The sequence below is a fragment of the Phyllobates terribilis genome, unplaced genomic scaffold (assembly GCF_046119375.1).
Source record: "Phyllobates terribilis strain yellow unplaced genomic scaffold, ASM4611937v1 Scaffold_9__5_contigs__length_417890890, whole genome shotgun sequence".
NCBI classification, from domain to species: Eukaryota; Metazoa; Chordata; class Amphibia; order Anura; family Dendrobatidae; genus Phyllobates; species Phyllobates terribilis.
Genome location: NW_027362769.1, coordinates 203417426 through 203436114, shown reverse-complemented (window position 1 = coordinate 203436114; position 18689 = coordinate 203417426). Strand labels below are relative to the sequence as shown.

At 46.1% G+C, this 18689-nt stretch overlaps 1 protein-coding gene across 1 annotated transcript in view; it reads left to right on the top strand.

The window, feature by feature from the left end:
- Positions 1 to 2696: 2696 nt before the first annotated feature.
- Positions 2697 to 18689, top strand: part of OTOA (otoancorin) — a 98123-nt gene continuing 82130 nt past the window's right edge. Inside the window, exons 1-10 of the mRNA XM_073646145.1 lie at positions 2697 to 2731; positions 2798 to 2848; positions 4031 to 4116; positions 4789 to 4817; positions 4912 to 4942; positions 5933 to 5960; positions 6105 to 6189; positions 6320 to 6451; positions 7727 to 7962; positions 9453 to 9556. Coding sequence (XP_073502246.1) covers positions 2697 to 2731; positions 2798 to 2848; positions 4031 to 4116; positions 4789 to 4817; positions 4912 to 4942; positions 5933 to 5960; positions 6105 to 6189; positions 6320 to 6451; positions 7727 to 7962; positions 9453 to 9556 — 817 coding nt within the window. The remainder of the gene's footprint in view (positions 2732 to 2797; positions 2849 to 4030; positions 4117 to 4788; positions 4818 to 4911; positions 4943 to 5932; positions 5961 to 6104; positions 6190 to 6319; positions 6452 to 7726; positions 7963 to 9452; positions 9557 to 18689) is intronic.

The window sequence follows — 18689 nt, the reverse complement described above, 5'->3', positions numbered from 1 at the left end:
ATTGCCACATAATCTTATTTTCTCATGATGCCATCTATTTTGTGAAGTGCACCAGTCCATCAAGATGTTGCTTCAGTATTGCCACATAATCTTCTTTTCTCATGATGCCATCTATTTTGTGAAGTGCACCAGTGCCTCCTGCAGCAAAACAACTCCACAACATGATGCTGCCACCCCCGTGTTTCACAGTTGGGATGGTGTTCTTAGGCTTCCTTTTTCCTCCAAACGTAATGATGGTCATTGTGCCCAAAAAGTTAAATTTTAGTTTCTTCAGACCACAGACATGTCTCCAAAAATTAAGGTATTTGTTCCTGTGTGCATTTGCTAACATTAATCTGGCTTTTTTATGCTTCTTTTGGAGTAATGGCTTCTTCCTGGCAGAGTGGCCTTTCAGCCCATGTTGATACAGTACTCATTTCACTGTGAATATTGACACAATCTTACCAGCTTCCGCCATCATCTAAACAAGGTCTTTTGCTTTTGTCCTTGGGTTGATATGCACATGTCGGAGTTCATCTCTGGGACACAGAACCTGTCTCCTTCCTGAGCAGTATGATGGCTGGACATTCCCATCTTGTTTGTACTTGCGTATAATTGTTTGTACAGATGAACGAGGCACCTTCAGGTATCTTGAAATTGTACCCAAGGATGAGCCAGACTTGTGCAAGTCCACAATTCTCTTCCTGATCTCTTGGCTGATTTCTTTAGACATTCCCATGATGCTACACAAAGAAGCAGTGTTTCAGGTGTGCATTAAGATACATCCACGTTTGTCTCTAATTAACTCAGATTTTGCCCAAAATAACTATTAGAAGCTTCCAAACACATGACGTCATCATATGGGCAGTCCAGAATTGTTTAAAGGCATAGTAATCTTAATGTATGTAAACTTTTGACTTTGCAGTAAGTAATAAAATTGCCTTAAAACATTCTCTCTCATTTTTCTGGCATTTGGCAAATATTAAAAATTATGGTAATCCTAATTGACCTAAAACGGGAAAAGTTTATTCTGATTTCATGTCAGATATTGAGAAAAACATGCATATGTGTCTTTCTATATACTGTATGTAAACTTCTGGTTTCAACTATATATGTAACTATTTTGTTCATTCATTCATTCATTCACTCTGTTCTGCATCTTTTTATTATGTCATCATCTATTTCCATTTTCAATCATGACATTGTCCTTCCCTTCAGTGATGCCATCATTCTTCATGTGACTCATTTTTATTCTCCTGTCTTTTTGTGTATGAATAAAATATGTTTTTATTGGATATATTTGCATTGGTTACCCATTTTTTTAAGGTTTTTATGTTTTTTTTTGGCATATCTGTTATTTTCTATGGATTTAGTTGTGGACACATACTACTAATATACATTTAAACATTACTTTTTGACTTGTGGTTTCTCTTTTCAGTTATTTCAGTTAGGTCTAAAACAAAACCAAAGAAATGGACCAGAGCATGAGTTGGTATACATGCAATGTGTAAGAGTATGTTCATACTGTGGCCATTTCACAGACAAAACCCAAGAATAAAAACCGAAATGAGCATATATGCTGTAGTAAGTAAAAAAAGTAAATAGTAATAGTACATGTAAATAACATAGGGCACTTAATTAACACTATTTTCATCAAAAAAAGCGTAAAAGCCATCCCACTGCGACAAGGTATACCCAATCAGGATGGTCTCTAGTATTAAAACCTTACGTTGTGTCAGCCAACCCCAATATAGATAAGGACAGGGCAGGACAGAAGCCAAACTGTTCAGACACCTGCCCATGGGAAGCTATAGAGACAAAATTATTAACTCAAAAAGTGGGTTTATATAGGACCTAATCGGGGTAGGGAAAGGACCACCCCGATTGGGTCACCTTGTCGCGGTGGAATGGCTTCTATGCTTGTTTGATCAAAATAGTGTTAACTAAGTACCCTATGTTATTTACATGTATTATTACTATTTTGTTACTACAGGGTACATTCTCATTTTTTTCCTTGGGATTAGTTGTGTCTATAAATAAGAAAAGGGCTATCATCCAATTTTCCTGGTCTTGAATGACTAATTTATCTAGTTAGGAAAACATCCAGTTGTGTAGAAAGTGGTGCTCAATGGGGATGGTGGTAGTGGGCTATCTTACATGTTGGGCCATGCCCACATCCCCAGAAGAGCGCCACTTCCAACTGTATCATCGCCTGGTGCCAGCGTCACAATGACATTATTACATTGCTGCATGTGAAGATGTTGGGGATTCAGGTTTGGGGTAGAAGAGTGGGCAAAAAAATAACAAAATTATGTGTACTCACATGCTAGAATGCCCTTGGCTCAAGAACTGGACTCTCTGGTGGTCTCTGGGGGGGTCAGAAAGCTTCACATTCTTCAATCACCTGATTGCAAATAACCATGATTGACTACAAATGGCGCTTGATTGGATGTGCTTCTGATGATTACCGGTTTCATCCACATGGTCACTCTACTACCCTAGTGGTATCCACAATAACCAGAGTCCCTCTCTGCAGCTGGTGCACCCAGATGTGCTCTGCCCTTTTGAGAACCCATAGCTATGCCTGTGCATAAATCCGTACGTAAATTCAGTCCTCTGTAAAAAAAAAGAAAAAAAAGAAAAGAATATATGATCAGCAGTTAAAGGGTGCATCCTGTCAAAGGACACGGGTACAGTAGGGGAAAACTACAAGGAACATGTACAAGGAGCTAGATTTGGCAATGTTCCTGAGGTATTCAACAAGTACAGTGGGTATATTGTAATACTCTTCTGTGCTGCAAAGGTCTTATTTCCTCAGGTGTCACATGGAACAGCAAATTCCCAAATGTTCCTCTACACAAGGAGATCTGTGAGCATTTCTCAGATAATTCAGGTGCCGCAGATACAGTTCAGTAAGGATTTTTTTTTTTTCGTTTTGTTTTACCATATGCAAAGAAATCTTCTCATTATATATATATATATATATATATATATATATATATATATACCATTTTTTATTATTATTTTGCCTTCTACCACAGGTTTCCCAATTTCTTACAAAGTCATAAAGTGAACTATAATTACTATAATGTCCTCCCTTATGAACTATCTCAGTGTCACACTGTCCGCCCTTATGAACTATAACTGACACATGGTCCTCCATTATGAATTAAGAGGTCACATTGTCCTCTCTTAAGAACTATGACCTAAACGCTCTTGTTCCTTTGCTCTGTTCCTGTCTTATGAGCTATGACCTCCATTCTGTGCCTGTTTCACATTGTCCCCTCTCTACTGTTTCCCTTCACTCTGTCTCCCCTCCATTCTGCCTCCATCCTCACACTGCCCCCCTCCATACTGTGCCCCTCTTCACACTGTCCCCCCTCCATACTGTGCCCGTCTTCACACTGTCCATCCTCCATACTGTGCCCTTCTTCACACTGTCCCCTCTCCATACTGTGCCCCTCTTCACACTGTCCTCCCCCCCTCCATACTGTGCCCCTCTTCACACTGTCCACCCTCCATACTGTGCCCCTCTTCACACTGTCCCCTCTCCATACTGTGCCCCTCTTCACACTGTCCCAACCCCCAGGTTACAATAGAAGCCATTTTAATCTTAAACTCTAATATGGAGCCAATATGCACATTGGAGCTGATTAGTGTTATTTGCATTCATACGGTCATGCGCCGACTAGACGTGCATGGCCACACTCAATTCCGGTGAATTGATCCAGGTTAGACACAGCTAGTCGGAATGTGGCATTGCATACTTGCAGTCACATGACTGCCCGCTCCCAGCTCTCAGAATATCCATACACCATGCCGTATGCTCGTTGTGAGGATTGAATTCAGTACAATGCTGCTTTAATTGACACATTAGATCTTTAAGGAACAAAGCTGTATTTAATGGACAGAAGTATAAATTGGGAACTCACAGGTTATAATCATTCCCTATATATGTCCTTTCTTTTTAGTCTTTTGTTTTTTTTAATAGTACATTTCCAAGCACTAACAATGTTGTTTTTAATTTATTCATTTATTATTTTTTTCGCAGGATGCTCTTAGGAGTGAAGCTGTGCCTCATCATGTTCATGCATAGTCAGAAAAGCATTGCAGCTGCACAGAGTTCTCCAATTTCAGGTACCAGAGGAATTTGCTACTCAATAAACTTGCAGTGAGCAAGGCTGCGCAAGTTTAGTCGGCATGTGACCACATTTATGCAAACTACATACTTGCTGTCACGTGCTATCCGCTCCTGGCACTGGCACTGGAGAATGCTCACAGCGTGCAGTGGGCATGATGTGAGAATTCACAAGTCTGCAGTCATATAGAGTGACTGCATACTTTTTACCTGAGGCCGGACAACTCTTCAATCAATTAATCACTAATTATGCGTAATGGCAATAGGTATATTAAGAATGTTGAAGAATGTTGAAATAGTTTTAAAGGGAATCTGTCACCAGGTTATCACTAACTTTTCTGAGAGCAGCATAATTGGGTCAGAAACCCTGATTCCAGTGATGTGTCACTTACTGGGCTGCTTGCTGTAGTTTTAATAAAATCACTGCTAGATCTGCAGCAGAGAAAACTGTTTGTATTCAAAACTGCGGCAAGCAGCCCAATAAATGATACAACACTGGAATCAGGGTCTCGGCCCCTACATCATTCTGTTCTCAGATAGGGCAGCAAAAACTTGGTGACAGATTCCCTTTAATAACAGGTCTCTCCACAACAAACTGGTCGATAAGTACTGTTATATAGCATCACATCTGCTCCTCATCTATAACGTGTTATTTTTCCCACTTTTTTCAGATTTACCTGAAGAACTGATGAGAGGTCTGGTCAGTATGGAATTTTAATGGCCTTGTTTTAATAGATGAAGGCTTTTGTATTGTGACTTATTTTTGTGAATTTACGTTTTTGTGTATTTTGCAGAATGAGTTGATTTCTGGAAACTATTTAAATGGTAATGTCATTAGAAATTCTTCTTACTTTATCAAAATTGCAAAACAACATCACATCCAGTCTACAGCTCAGACACAAGTGTTATGTGTGCCACGATTGTGTCGTTTCACATAAATCACATAGTGTAGCTCCACTTATTCCCCACAACACGGTAAATTGCTTTTGATGCACATACCAGTCCAATATGTCCAGGAACTGTTCTGATTCTCTAGCTCTGTACCATGCCGTCCAATCCTTTTCAATGGGCAGTCCTTTTTAATCAGCATTCTGTCAGCACCATGGGTTCAAAAACATCCTTTCACCCGCTTTTTGCTCTGTAACTTGCCATCCACTGTTATCTTCATCAGCATTCTGCCAGGACTAGGGAAGTAAAGAACTTCCTTTCCTCCCTTCTTGGAATGCTTTTTCCTGTCATGCACTTCTTTTCAGTGGACAGTTTGTCTTAATCAGCATTCTTCCAGCACTATGTGTGCAGGAACAACCTTGTCCTCAATTCTTACTCTATAACGTGCCATCCACTTTCTTTTTACTGTGGGCAGTCCCTCTGTCTTCATCAACATTCTGCCAGGAATAGGGATACAAAGATCAAAGATCTTTCTTTTCTTCACTTTCCGGCATGCTATTTCCTGCCATGCACTCCTTTTCAGTGGGCAGTCCCTCTTCATCAGCATTCGGCCAGGAATAGGGATGCAAAGATTTTCCTTTTCTTCACTTTCCGGAATGCTTCTCCCTGCCATGCCCACCTTTTCCGTGAACAGTGCATTCTGCCAGCACTATCAGTGCAGGAACATACTTTCCCTCACTTCTAACAGTATGGGCACTGTTCCGAACAGAGCCAACCCCATAGTACCAGCCAACTATATACTCAGCATGGCCTAATATCAATTTATAGAAGTCCTTTAAAAATTCAAAGCTTCTATTTTTTAAGATATAGCCATATCTTTTTCACACCTGGAGTTTTCAAATTGTTAAGATATTCTTTTTTTTACAGGTCTCCTACAGATAATGGAATTTCAAAGGTAAATTTAATGTAACATTTTCAACCCAAAACTGGAAAGATTTATAACATGTGATAATATTTGGGAGGTCTCCTACAAATTCGGGTGGATTTATAGGGAGTACTAAGGAAATATTGACCAACTTGATATCACTTCATTTCGTAGTTTGAATAAATGGACTCCAGATTTAGAAGAGAATATCCTGCACTATCTGTCCATACCAAGTCCTTCTTATATATTCAGCCTCCAGGTAATTTACGTAAAAAAAATAAAAATTAAAAATAAGTAAATAAATAAATATATATATATATATATACATACATACATACATACATACATGTGTAGAGTATATACTGCAGAGTTTATCTTATTTTTTAAAGGTATCAGTAAAAAGGTATCTGTCAGATCTTAGTGATGATCCAGAGCTTGTGGTTTCAGAATTAGAGCGTCTCAATCATCACTTATTTGCAAGAGCTATGGAATATCTTTTAAGTGGGAAAAAGGAACATTTTGTAAGTAATTTGGTTATTTATTGCTAATGGATGTGAATGCAGTATATAATTATTAAAGTCTAGTAAGTTGTTTGGGAATCAATTCATCAGAAATAGACCCTACTGGCAAGTGATTGATTCCAAATTCAGCTCTAAATTGGATGGTCTTGTCCTGTGTCTTCTTTTCCCATTAAAAGGAATCTGTCAGTAAGATCAACCCTCCCAAGTTGTCTACATGTGCATGTAGGTCATAGAAAGTTGAATAAAATGATACCTTGATATCTGTGATCCGATGTATTATTCTAGAGAAATCCACATTTTTCTTAATATGCAAATGAACTGTTAAGATCTATGGGTCGGACATAGATCTCCCTAAGAATCTGCCTCCAGAGATTATTTTAAATGAAATGGGGAGTTACCAGTGTGAGACATGTAATGACTGACAGTCTGCTCTCCTGATCTACATGTCTCACACTGGTAACTCCCCCTTTCATTTAAAATAATCTCTGGAGCCAGATTCTTAGGGAGATCTATGTCCGGCCCATAGATCTTAACAGCTCATTTACATATTAAGAAAAATGTGGATTATTCTGGAATAAAACATTGAATCGCAGATATCAAGGTATCATTTTATTAAGCTTCCCATGACCTACATGTCCATATAGACGGTGTTGAGGGATGATCCTACTGACAAATTCCCTTTAAATCATCCCCTTGTATTCTGGAGGACCAGCCAGATCCTATATGCTTTGCCCTTTAGATAATTTTTTTATGTATTTGATTCATTTTTGACCACTGGATTATTCATTGTGCCTGACAGAACATCAGTGGCTATCCATAAACTAAGGCCCTGACAATCATTAGTGAAGATACCGCAGCACTCCTGGATCCTCATGTTCTAACATTTCTCAATTACATAGAAAAAGAATAGTTTGAAGTAAACCTAAACCTTAATGAGGTTGTCCACTTGTCAAAATCCCTTCTTGTAACCTGATAAAACACTAATAAGAAACAGTTCTACTACTGGGACCCAAAGTGACAGGCGGAGAACTATAGAGGAACTCCGCAGCAATTGCTCAATACCCCTGCAGCACAACATTTGGAGAACTTGCTTGGTCCTCCAGAGAGAGATACTAGAGATATGCTCTCAGAATTTCCTAAATGGAAATTACTTTTATAGACTAGACAAGCCCTTTAGAGTATCCTATCAGAGATAAAAGTTGTGTAGGATTTTTTGTGATGATAATTGATTCTCTTTTTATCACATTGTATTTTTCATTGATGTTTTATGCCAAGGGAATGGCTGGTATTGATGTGGACTTTGAGGCCATGCGAGATGAAATCTTCCAGTCCCCTGTGGGAAATCGTAGTTTATTCAATGTCACCCTCCAAAAATGCCTTCCAGCGTTGTATTTAGCTGAGTGTGTGAAAATACTGGGTCTGGTCACACGTATGTATGGTGCGACTTACCTACAAACTGATGTGATTACGAGACTGCCATCTGAAATACCAGATGAGCCGTTCAGAAACCTGTAAGTATAATACTTTTATATAAAACATCTGTATTGTTATATACTGCTGGGTGCCCAGGGGACTTCTGTCAAAAAAGTATAAGGAGGTCATACACTTGTAATTGCCCTTGCACTGCCCTGATGACTGAAAACAAGCGGCTAAAGGGAGGATATAAGTTCATTTTCTCCCTGCAGCCGCTGCTCCAGTAAGTCTGCCCCTGCCAGAAATGGTTTAAATGCTATTTACCTGCAGATTTCTATCATATCAGCAGGTAAATAGCGTAACAAGTTTCCTTTAAATAAAATTAGGAATCATAAGTCTTGGTATAGGGAATCTGAACTGTGTTCTTCGTCATTAGAATTGTGTGAGAGGAGTTAGTGGTTGTGTCAGTAGCCGTGATAGTGCCCATGTGTCCATATAAGGTGTCCCCAAGAGAATATCATTGCATTATTGTACCTCCTTCTAATATATACTCTATTGATGAATGTTGACTGAAAAATGCAAAATTCCATTATTTGTGTTTACCATTCAGCTTTGAATGATAGCTACGAGTGACTAATTGGCTTTTTAATTTTAGTGAGTGCGATGTAATTCTTTATTTTTCCTGCAGGGGCGCTGCAGAAAAAAAAACAGTCAACAAGAGTTTAGCATAATGGCTCCCTGCACTTAAAGGGAATTTATTACCAGATTTGTGCTATGTAATCTGAGAGCAGCCTGATGTAGGGCCTGAGACTCTGATTCCAGACATATGTCGCCTTACTGGTCTGCTTTCTGTCATTTTGATACAATCACAGTTTTCTCTGCTGCAGATCTAGCAGAGCTTGTAAGGCTGAGCCCGATATAACCCCGTCCACATCTCTGATTGGCAGCTATCTGTGCGCACTGTACATTGACAGAAAGTTGCTGATCAGTAGTGGGGGCGGGGTTCCAGAGAGCAGAAGGACTAGGAGGCACGAGACATCTGGTCCTGAATTGATAATCTCCTGCTGATAAAACACTGATTTTATTGAAACAGCAAAACACAGCCTTGTAAGTGACAAATTGCTAGATTCAGGATCTCTGCTCTCAGATTGTGGTGCTCTCAGATTACATAGCAAAAATCTGCTGACATATTCCCTTTAAACACAGAGTAAACTCAGTCAAACCTTCCAATTTCATCAGGAGAGTATGACCATCTAAGGGCACCCTGAAAGATGATATTGAAAAATCCAATCCATTTGTTCTCCCCAGTGATAAGCGGCCACCCGATGTGGTTTACTTTTTCCTCCCGATACAGAACACGTGCATGCTCAGCCAAGCCCACCATGCATGTGTATATGCGGGAATTTGAGAGAGTCAGCAGAACGAGCGTCCACCCTTAGATCCTGGGCCATCGGAATTGTATTTAGGCAGATACAATTATATTCAGAAAATATTGTTGTATATAGAAATACTTTAGAATTTTATAATCTACTACTGTATATTTTATGGTAACAGAAGAGAATTAATCTCTGTGTAATTATCCTTGTAGTTCATCCGTATTTAGGAACCTGTATGATAAGCTAAAGGCCAACGACAGGAGAGCCCTATATGAATGGATGACTAATGTTCTGCAAAAATCCTATGCATCCAGTGGTGAGTACTTACTGTGTTGTCCTACTACAGTGGGGAAAAAAAGTACAGTATTTACTCAGCCACCAATTGTGCAAGTTCTCCCACTTAAAAAGATGAGAGAGGCCTGTAATTGACATCATACGTAGACCTCAACTATGAGAGACAAAATGAGAAAACAAATCCTGAAAATCACATTGTCTGATTTGGAAAGAAATTTTTTTCAAATTTTGGTGGAAAATAAGTATTTGGTCAATTACAAATAAGCAAGATTTCTGGCTCTCTCAGACCTGTAACTTCTTTAAGAGGCTCCTCTGTCTTCTACAACCACCTGCAATGGCCAACAATGGCCTCGAAATAGGATAGTCTGAAAAAAAAGCCAGAATCAGAGGCGCAGTCTCATGTTTGTTGGACCTCAAAGTTAGGAAAAGCAAGTCTATGTGCCCGACAATGTCCAATACATGACCTGACTGAATCGGTTACATCAGATGGGAATGAGGGACTGATCCGCTTGTTCTTGGGTAGATTCTTTTTTCCTTTTTTTTTCTTTTCTTATTTTAGATCGTTATTTTAAGCATTTTTTTTCCTGAGACTTAGTGATACGATATGCAAAGTGACCCCATATGTCCATAAAAACAGTAGTTATGCTTCTGTCTTATGTGGGGTTTGTTCACCCAAATGCACTTTATAATGTGGAAATCAAAAACCAGACTCTCTAGGAGTAGGTTGTGCACCTGACTCGCCCCCTGGGCCGTGGGGCACCCGGAACCGGGCTTCTATGCGATGCTGGGGGTAGTAGTGGCAACCTGATCCCGTGGCTCAGGGTGGTCAGACCAAATTGTGGCAGTCTATTTATCAGTGTTTTGAATGTCCGACTACGCCACCCGTGGATTGCGGTCAGAGATAACCGCCGCTGCGAGGCAGACCACTGAGGCTGGTGTTGGTGTGCAGCACAGGGGTAGGACAACTCCCCACGGGAAGAGTGTAGACTCAGGGCAGTGTAGGTGAATGCTGGGGGTGATAGTGCAGGCCGCAATAGTAAGCGTTCAGAGTCCGCTTCAAACAGTCCAGGGTCTTTATTTCAGATGTTATTACTGACCCAACAGGAGTACCGGTTAGGAGTGGGCCTGGGTATCTGAGAGCATTCGGGCGAGCCCCACTGGTCAGGGTGAGTGTGTAGGCCTACCGTTCTCTCTCTATGCTCTTGCTGACTATCCCCCACTTCGTAGTGTAATAGCCCACGTCCCTGAGCTGGCCGTGTACTTTGCCTGTATGGCTTGCGACTCGGGCCTTAGGTACCTTTTGCTTCTCGGTGCTGTACTGGTCCCTCTGTGTGGCGGAGCCTCCAGGCTTCTTAGGCCAAGGGACCTGAAATCCCTCGCGGGTTGGTTCTCTGCTGCTGGGCTTGCAACCCTGACAGCCTCGGACCCCAATGTCTGGTGGTGATTCTCTCAGCCAGGACCGGCTCTCGTCGCCTCTGTCCCTGGCTCGCAGTCTCTCCTCTGCCTCACGGACTCCTCAGCTGCTGCTGACCTGTCCCTTCCTCTAAGGAACCCTTCTGGTCACTTCAGAAGTGGGTTCTGGTCTCTCTAACCCTGCCCCAGTTCCAGCTTTTATAGGGGCAGCCTGCTCCCCCTACTGGCCTGGGACAGGAGGTGCTGCGGGCTAATGGTCCCTGACCAGGGAACCTCCCTCCTGCTCTCAGACACAGCCTTTAATATTTGTGGCATCCAGGCCTGAGGTGACACATTCCCCCCTAGTAAAATTTAGTACTCCGGGACTAAGCCTTTTTGGCCAAAAACAAACAGGGTATAAACAATAACATAACATATTTACAAGCACATTTTGTCCTTAAGGTCACGGCGCTTCCGTGACCGGGTGTCCATATCACCCAACAAGGTGAAGTTTTCCACAGTGTGGGGACCAGTCTCCATAAACCCCAAGTCCCTGACCTTGGGCGTGGCGACAAGGCCAAGCTAGCTACTTTGGGCCACAAGGGAGCCACGCCGGACAGGTTTTTCTTCTGTGGCCATCTTCACAAGAGGGCACCACGTGCAACTATCTACATGGTAGTTCCGGCCATTCAGTGTCCATGACCTGTCAGTCCATTGTACTAGGAAAAACTGGAAAACAGTATTAATACTCGGATAACACACATAAAACATTAACTATATACTTTACACTCAGATTTTCCAGCGAGCTGGTATTTGACCCCTAGTGATCCGGGTTGACCTGCGTAACCCACTGTCTGGTGGTGGTCTAACCTGGCTTTCCCCACTAGCATTTAGGGTACAGCTACTAGCTGGGTTTACAGGCAGGGCAGGCAGCTGTCTGCGGGTCCTATGGCTTACCGCAGGCATGGCAGGCTCACGGTCAGCAGAGGGTTGACTGTCCTGGGCTGCTGGCATGGGTTCTTCGGCCTCTGGGGCTGCTTGTTCCTCTTGTTCTTCCTGCTCTCCTGTAGGCTCCTGCTGGGTAGGTTGAAGGAAGTGTAGGACGTGTACCACTATGGCATCGTTTATCCGAGTCCAGGACCGGGGGAACTCTCCGAGAACTGTGCTGACCATTTCTTCCTTGTCCACTATGGGCTCAAGGTCATCTTGATCTTCACTTGGACTCTGCAGTTGCTCGGGGCACCGTTTTAGGTGGTCTCTGGAGACAGTGCTAGTGGTTTCTGCTCCATCCTTGGTAATTACACATACCTTCGGGTTGTCGTGGTTGGACGGCAGTACTGTGTACGGGTCGCTCTCCCACTGGTCATCTAGCTGGTGAAGCCTTCTCTTCCGCTTCAGGATCTGCTCACCAGGTTCCAGGGGACCAGCAGGGGCGTGTTGGTTGAAGAGCCTCTCTTGCTTTTCTCTCGCTTGAGCCAGACTCCTCTCCACACTCTCCTGTACCTTCTTGTACTGTAGCCGCCGTTCTGTATCCCAGTCCGCATCTGGGGAGGTGTCCTTGGGTGTCAGGACTCCCATCTCCAGGTCCATAGGCAGCTTACCTGGTCTTGCTCGCATCAGGTAAGCCGGGGTGCAATTTGTAGCATTCACTGGGATATGGTTGTACAAGTCTATCAGGTCTGGCAGCTTCTCCGGCCACAGGCTGCGTTCTTCCAGGGGCAACGTCTTGAGGAGATCAATGACGATACTATTCATTTTCTCACACAGCCCATTGGTTTGCGGGTGGTAAGGCATTGTCCGAATCTTCCTACAGCCGTAGAGGTTGCAGAACTCCTGGAAGACTTCTGCCTCAAACGCTGGACCTTGATCTGTCAAGACCTGTTCCGGATACCCGTGTGGATGGCAGAAGTGTTGTTGGAAAGCTCTGGCCGCCGTTTGGGCCATCAAGTCTTTAATCGGGACCACCACTAAGAACCGGGAGTAATGGTCCACAATCGTGAGGGCATAGATGTAGCCGGACCGGCTTGGAGCCAACTTCACATGGTCCAGAGCTACCAGCTCAAGTGGCTGCCTGGTGACGATGGGCCTCAAGGGTGTCTTCTGGCTGGTACGGTCGTTCCTTCTGAGGTGACATGGGCCGCAGTCCCTGCACCACTTCTCTATGGCCCCTCTCATACCGATCCAGTAGAACCGCTCTCTCAGTAGGAACTCCAGTTTCTTCCACCCGAAGTGTCCCGCTCTGTCATGGTAGGCCTCCAGGACCATTGCTGCATCCTGTCTCGGGACCACTACCTGCCAGGTCAGCTCGTGCGTCCGGTGGTTGACAAGCCTTCTGCACAGCTTACCTTCGTAGAGGAATAGCCTGCTTTTCTCCTTCCATAACTGCTTGGCTTCCTCTGGATCGTCCGGGCCAGGGCTAGCGTCTGCCTGGGTTAACAGGTCTTTCACCAGGCGAACTGCAGGGTCACTATCTTGCGTTTCAGCCCAGCCGTGGTGGGGTAAGGGGTTGAACATGACGGTGGTTAGGTCTTTGTCTCTTACCCGGTGAGAATACTGAGTGGCCCCATACCGGTGGAACGCAGGGAGCTCTACTTCCTCCAGCTCTTCTGAGTCTTCTTCTCCTTCGGGTAGGTGGGGCATTCTTGATAGGGCGTCTGCGTTGGCGTTGGTTCTGCCTGCCCGGTATTTGATTGTGAAGTCATAATTTGATAGCCGGGCCATCCACCGCTGTTCTAGGGCACCAAGTCTTGCATTGTCCAGGTGTGTCAACGGGTTGTTGTCCATGTACACGGTGAACTTTGCGGAGGCCAGGTAATGTTTAAACCGTTCTGTGATGGCCCACACCACTGCCAAGAATTCTAGCTTGAAGGAGCTGTAATTCTCCGGGTTCCTTTCAGTGGGCCTCAGCTTCCGGCTGGCGTACGCGATCACCCTTTCTCTGCCCTGTTGGTTTTCGGACAGTACGGCTCCTAGCCCCATATTACTGGCGTCTGTGTGGAGGATAAAAGGCTGGCCATAATCGGGGTAGGCCAGGATCTCATCCCCCGTGAGGGCCATCTTCAGCTGGCGGAAGGACTCCTCTTCCGGCTTGTCCCACTTGAAGGGTGGCTTTTGGCTTCTGGTCTTAGATTGTCCTATCAGGCGGTCCTGCATAGGAGCTGCCATCTTTGTGAACCCAGGGATGAACCTTCGGTAGTAGCCTACCAACCCGAGGAACTGCCTCACTTCTTTGATGTTTGAGGGGCTTGGCCAGCTCTTGATTACTGTGACCTTGTCGGGGTCGGGGGCTACTCCTTCTGCACTCACCACGTGCCCCAGGTACTGTGCCTTCGGCTTTAACAGATGGCACTTGGAGGGTTTCACTTTCATGCCAAAGCCTGCCAGGGCCTCGAACACCTCGGCCAGGTGCTTTAGATGGTCCTCGTAAGTCTTTGAATAGACAATCACGTCGTCCAGGTAAAGTAGGACCGTCTCAAAGTTTCGGTGCCCTAGACAGCATTCCATCAGCCTTTGGAAGGTCCCGGGTGCATTGCAGAGCCCGAATGGCATACAGTTGAATTCACTCAATCCCATCGGGGTGGTGAAGACGGTCTTCTCCTTGTCAGCCTCTGCCACAGGAACCTGCCAGTACCCGCTAGTAAGGTCCAAAGTAGAGAAGAAATTAGCTGATTTTAGTACGGCTAAAGACTCCTCTATCCTAGGTAACGGGTACGCGTCTTTATGGGTGATACGATTGATTTGTCTATAGTCCACGCACATTCTCATGGTACCGTCTTTCTTTTTTGCCAGAACCAAGGGGGCTGCCCAGGGGCTACAGCTGTCTCTAATGACCCCAGCTTCTTTCATTTCTCTCAGCATGCCCTTTGCGTTCTGATAATGTGCAGGGGGTACAGGTCTGTATCTCTCTTTTATTGGTGGGTGGCTCCCCGTGGGAATGTGGTGTTCTACCCCTTTCACCCTGCCGAAATCTAGTGGGTGCTTACTAAAGATTCTCTCGTACTCCTGAACCACCCGGTAGACTACTTGTTTTTGGTGCGAGGGAGTGGAGTCAGCACCCACGTGGAGTTTCTGGCACCAGTCCTCCTTGTGTTTCTGGGAGCCATTATCCTCCACCGGTGGAGATGGAGGCAAGGGTTCCACGACCCTGAGAGCATTGTGTTTGACAGCAAACAATTTGGCTAATGTAGCGTACCGGGGCAAGTGTACTTCCCTTTCCCCAATGTTTAAGATCCGGACGGGCACCCTTCCATGGCAGACATCAACCACACCCCGGGCTGTCAAAATGGTGGGCCTGCTGTCTGAGTACACGGGTTCTACCATGGCTTGGTAGTCTCTCCCTCTTAACCCGATTGCAGTCCAACACCAGATCATCATTTCACTTTTGGGAGGCATGGCAATGGGGAACGAGTCGCTCATCCTCACGCTACCGATCTCACCACTAGACAGCTCTACCTGTTGCTGTCTCATCAGGGCTCTTATCTCTTTCTGGGGGACCCTCTGTTGGCTGGAGCTCGCATTCATCGCCACCTGCTGCAAAATTACAATCACTTCTGATAGACAATTTTCAATCACGTTAGTACCCAAGGTTATTTTAGGGTGACTTTCTCGACGGTCAATGTCCACAGTGATCACTCCCTGTGCCGGCAGTTCAACTTTACCAATCTTAATGGTCATCTCTCTGAACCCCACCTGCGGCACGGGCTGGCCATTGCTGGCGATGATGCTCAAGTCACTGTCTGGATAGCGGGTTATGTCAGTGTCACTCCAGTACTGCTTGAAAAGTACATAGGGGATGGTAGTCACTTGGGACCCGGTGTCCAGCAGTGCACTCATGGGGATACCGTCCAGCACTACGGGTAAAACCGGGCGTCCCCCTACGTACTTATCACGCCAATTAAATGGGCCTGGTGACCTTATGCCTGGGGGTTGGCCCTCTGTCCCAGGTCGGACCCATTTAAAGTACAGTACCTGGCTACGTGTCACGGCTGGCTGCAACGGCGGCAAATCGGCTGTCCATCCTCAGTGTAACGATCGGCGGGCCTCCCTCTGAATGACGGGATCCTCCTCCGTCTACGCCACGGGACATCCTCCGGACTGGAAGCCAGCTTGATTGGTCCTGACGGGTCCATCTGTAACGACTGTACGGTCCTGGTCAATGCAGCAACACTCTTTGCCAGTTCTTGGACCTGATGGTGCAGGATTGCAGGCGGGGATGGGTTTAGGGCCTGCGCATCAGCCCCCACAAGGTCTGCAGGGTAGGGCGCTGCCTCCTGGTGGTAAGTGATGGCAGGGCGCCGGGAAACTACAGCGCCACCTGGTGCGGGTTCTCGGAGCACCCGGATGGCCCTATCTTTGAACTGTGCAAAAATCAAATCGGGGTTCTGTAGGGCCATGAGGCGCAGCTGGGTTCTGTGGGCGCTGGACAGCAGACTTTCTATGAACTGATCAGTCAACAGTTTATCGGTATCCTGCACGCTGCCAGGGTCAGCTTGTTTGATTGCTCCCAGAGCTTCTTGCAGGTTCAAGGCATAGTCTCTGATACTATCTTGGGCTCGCTGCTTACAGCCATAGAACCGCATTTTGATCTCTGCTGAGGTACGGGTGTCAAAGGTGTCCCGTAGACGGGTCAGAACCCCCCTTACAGTCCTTTTCTCCTCAGCTGTCCAAGACTTTACCTCCCGCTGGGCCGCACCAGTTAACTGCCCTATCAGTATGCTTACTTTCTGTTCTTCTGTCAGGGGGTAAACTTTGAACAGGCTATACAGCCTTTCTTTGAAGTCGCCCAAGGTATGCGACTCGCCGGCATACTGTGGCAGCCAGGCCGCTCTGGGGATATAGGGCATGGAAAACGGCATCACAGCTGCAGCGGCTACGCTGGTGGTAGAGGGTCCCTCCGCGTCCGACATCTTCCTCCCCCCTAGTTAACCGTGGCCTACCTTCCGGCGATCCTCTTCTGTAGGCTGTGGCTCCGCTCGCGATGCTCTGGGCGAGGACCTTGCGTCGCTCGGTGATGACGTCGGCGTCCGCTGGATCTCCTTCCAGGACCTTGTGCAGCGTCTCAGCGTAGGGCGGGGCTTCAGGTCTCGCGCGGTTTTGACGTCCACGCCCCTCTTCTTCCCGCGCGGCGTCCCGAAGATGGCGCGCGATGGCGGGAAACGGCTCCGATTGGCGGGAAATGGCCCCGAATGGCGGGAAACTTCACTCAGGTAAGTATAAAGTCTTTTTCAGGCACGCAATACCCGTTTGTGGCGGGTTGGTCACAATCCTGCCGACTACGCCAAAGCTGTCTTGCCCCCTGGGCCGTGGGGCACCCGCAACCGGGCTTCTATGCGATGCTGGGGGTAGTAGTGGCAACCCGATCCCGTGGCTCAGGGTGGTCAGACCAAATTGTGGCAGTCTATTTATCAGTGTTTTGAATGTCCGACTATGCCACCCGTGGATTGCGGTCAGAGATAACCGCCGCTGCGAGGCAGACCACTGAGGCTGGTGTTGGTGTGCAGCACAGGGGTAGGACAACTCCCCACGGGAAGAGTGTAGCCTCAGGGCAGTGTAGGTGAATGCTGGGGGTGATAGTGCAGGCCGCAATAGTAAGCGTTCAGAGTCCGCTTCAAACAGTCCAGGGTCTTTATTGCAGATGTTATTACTGACCCAACAGGAGTACCGGTTAGAAGTGGGCCTGGGTATCTGAGAGCATTCGGGAGAGCCCCACTGGTCAGGGTGAGTGTGTAGGCCTACCGTTCTCTCTCTATGCTCTTGCTGACTATCCCCCTCTTCGTGGTGTAATAGCCCACGTCCCTGAGCTGGCCGTGTACTTTGCCTGTATGGCTTGCGACTTGGGCCTTGGGTACCTTTTGCTTTCACCTGCTGTACTGGTCCCTCTGTGTGGCGGAGCCTCCAGGCTTCTTAGGCCAAGGGACCTGAAATCCCTCGCGGGTTGGTTCTCTGCTGCTGGGCTTGCAACCCTGACAGCCTCGGACCCCAATGTCCGGTGGTGATTCTCTCAGCCAGGACCGGCTCTCGTCACCTCTGTCCCTGGCTCGCAGTCTCTCCTCTGCCTCACGGACTCCTCAGCTGCTGCTGACCTGTCCCTTCCTCTAAGGAACCCTTCTGGTCACTTCAGAAGTGGGTTCTGGTCTCTCTAACCCTGCCCCAGTTCCAGCTTTTATAGGGGCAGCCTGCTCCCCCTACTGGCCTGGGACAGGAGGTGCTGCATGCTAATGGTCCCTGACTAGGGAACCTCCCTCCTGCTCTCAGACACAGCCTTTAATATTTGTGGCATCCAGGCCTGGGGTGACACACATCCACTACTTGGGTCTTTCACAATTGAGACTTGACAGCCTCCTTGTTTATGACTGCAGATTTGTGAATCCTCACATCGCGTTAACAGCACTGTGAGAATTCTCCGATGTACACTGTGCATATGCAGAAAGTGGCCAATCAGTGGTGAGGGTTGGGTTACACAGAGCCGGAGGACTACATGGCACGTGACAACCAGTCTGGTAGTGATTATCTCTTGCTGATTTTATTGAAACAACACACAGCCTGGTAAGTGACACATCGCTGGAATCAGGGTCTCTAGCCTTACATCTTAATGCTCTTACAGTATATTACATAACAAAATGCTGATAGCAGATTCCCTTTATGAGGAGTGGTTTCTGCAATACCGAAGACCCATTTATGTTTCTTCACAGCCTATATTTGTCTGAAAAACTGAGCCATTTGTCCCGAAGATCCCAAAAACTGCAGTAAAGGCATCCATGATA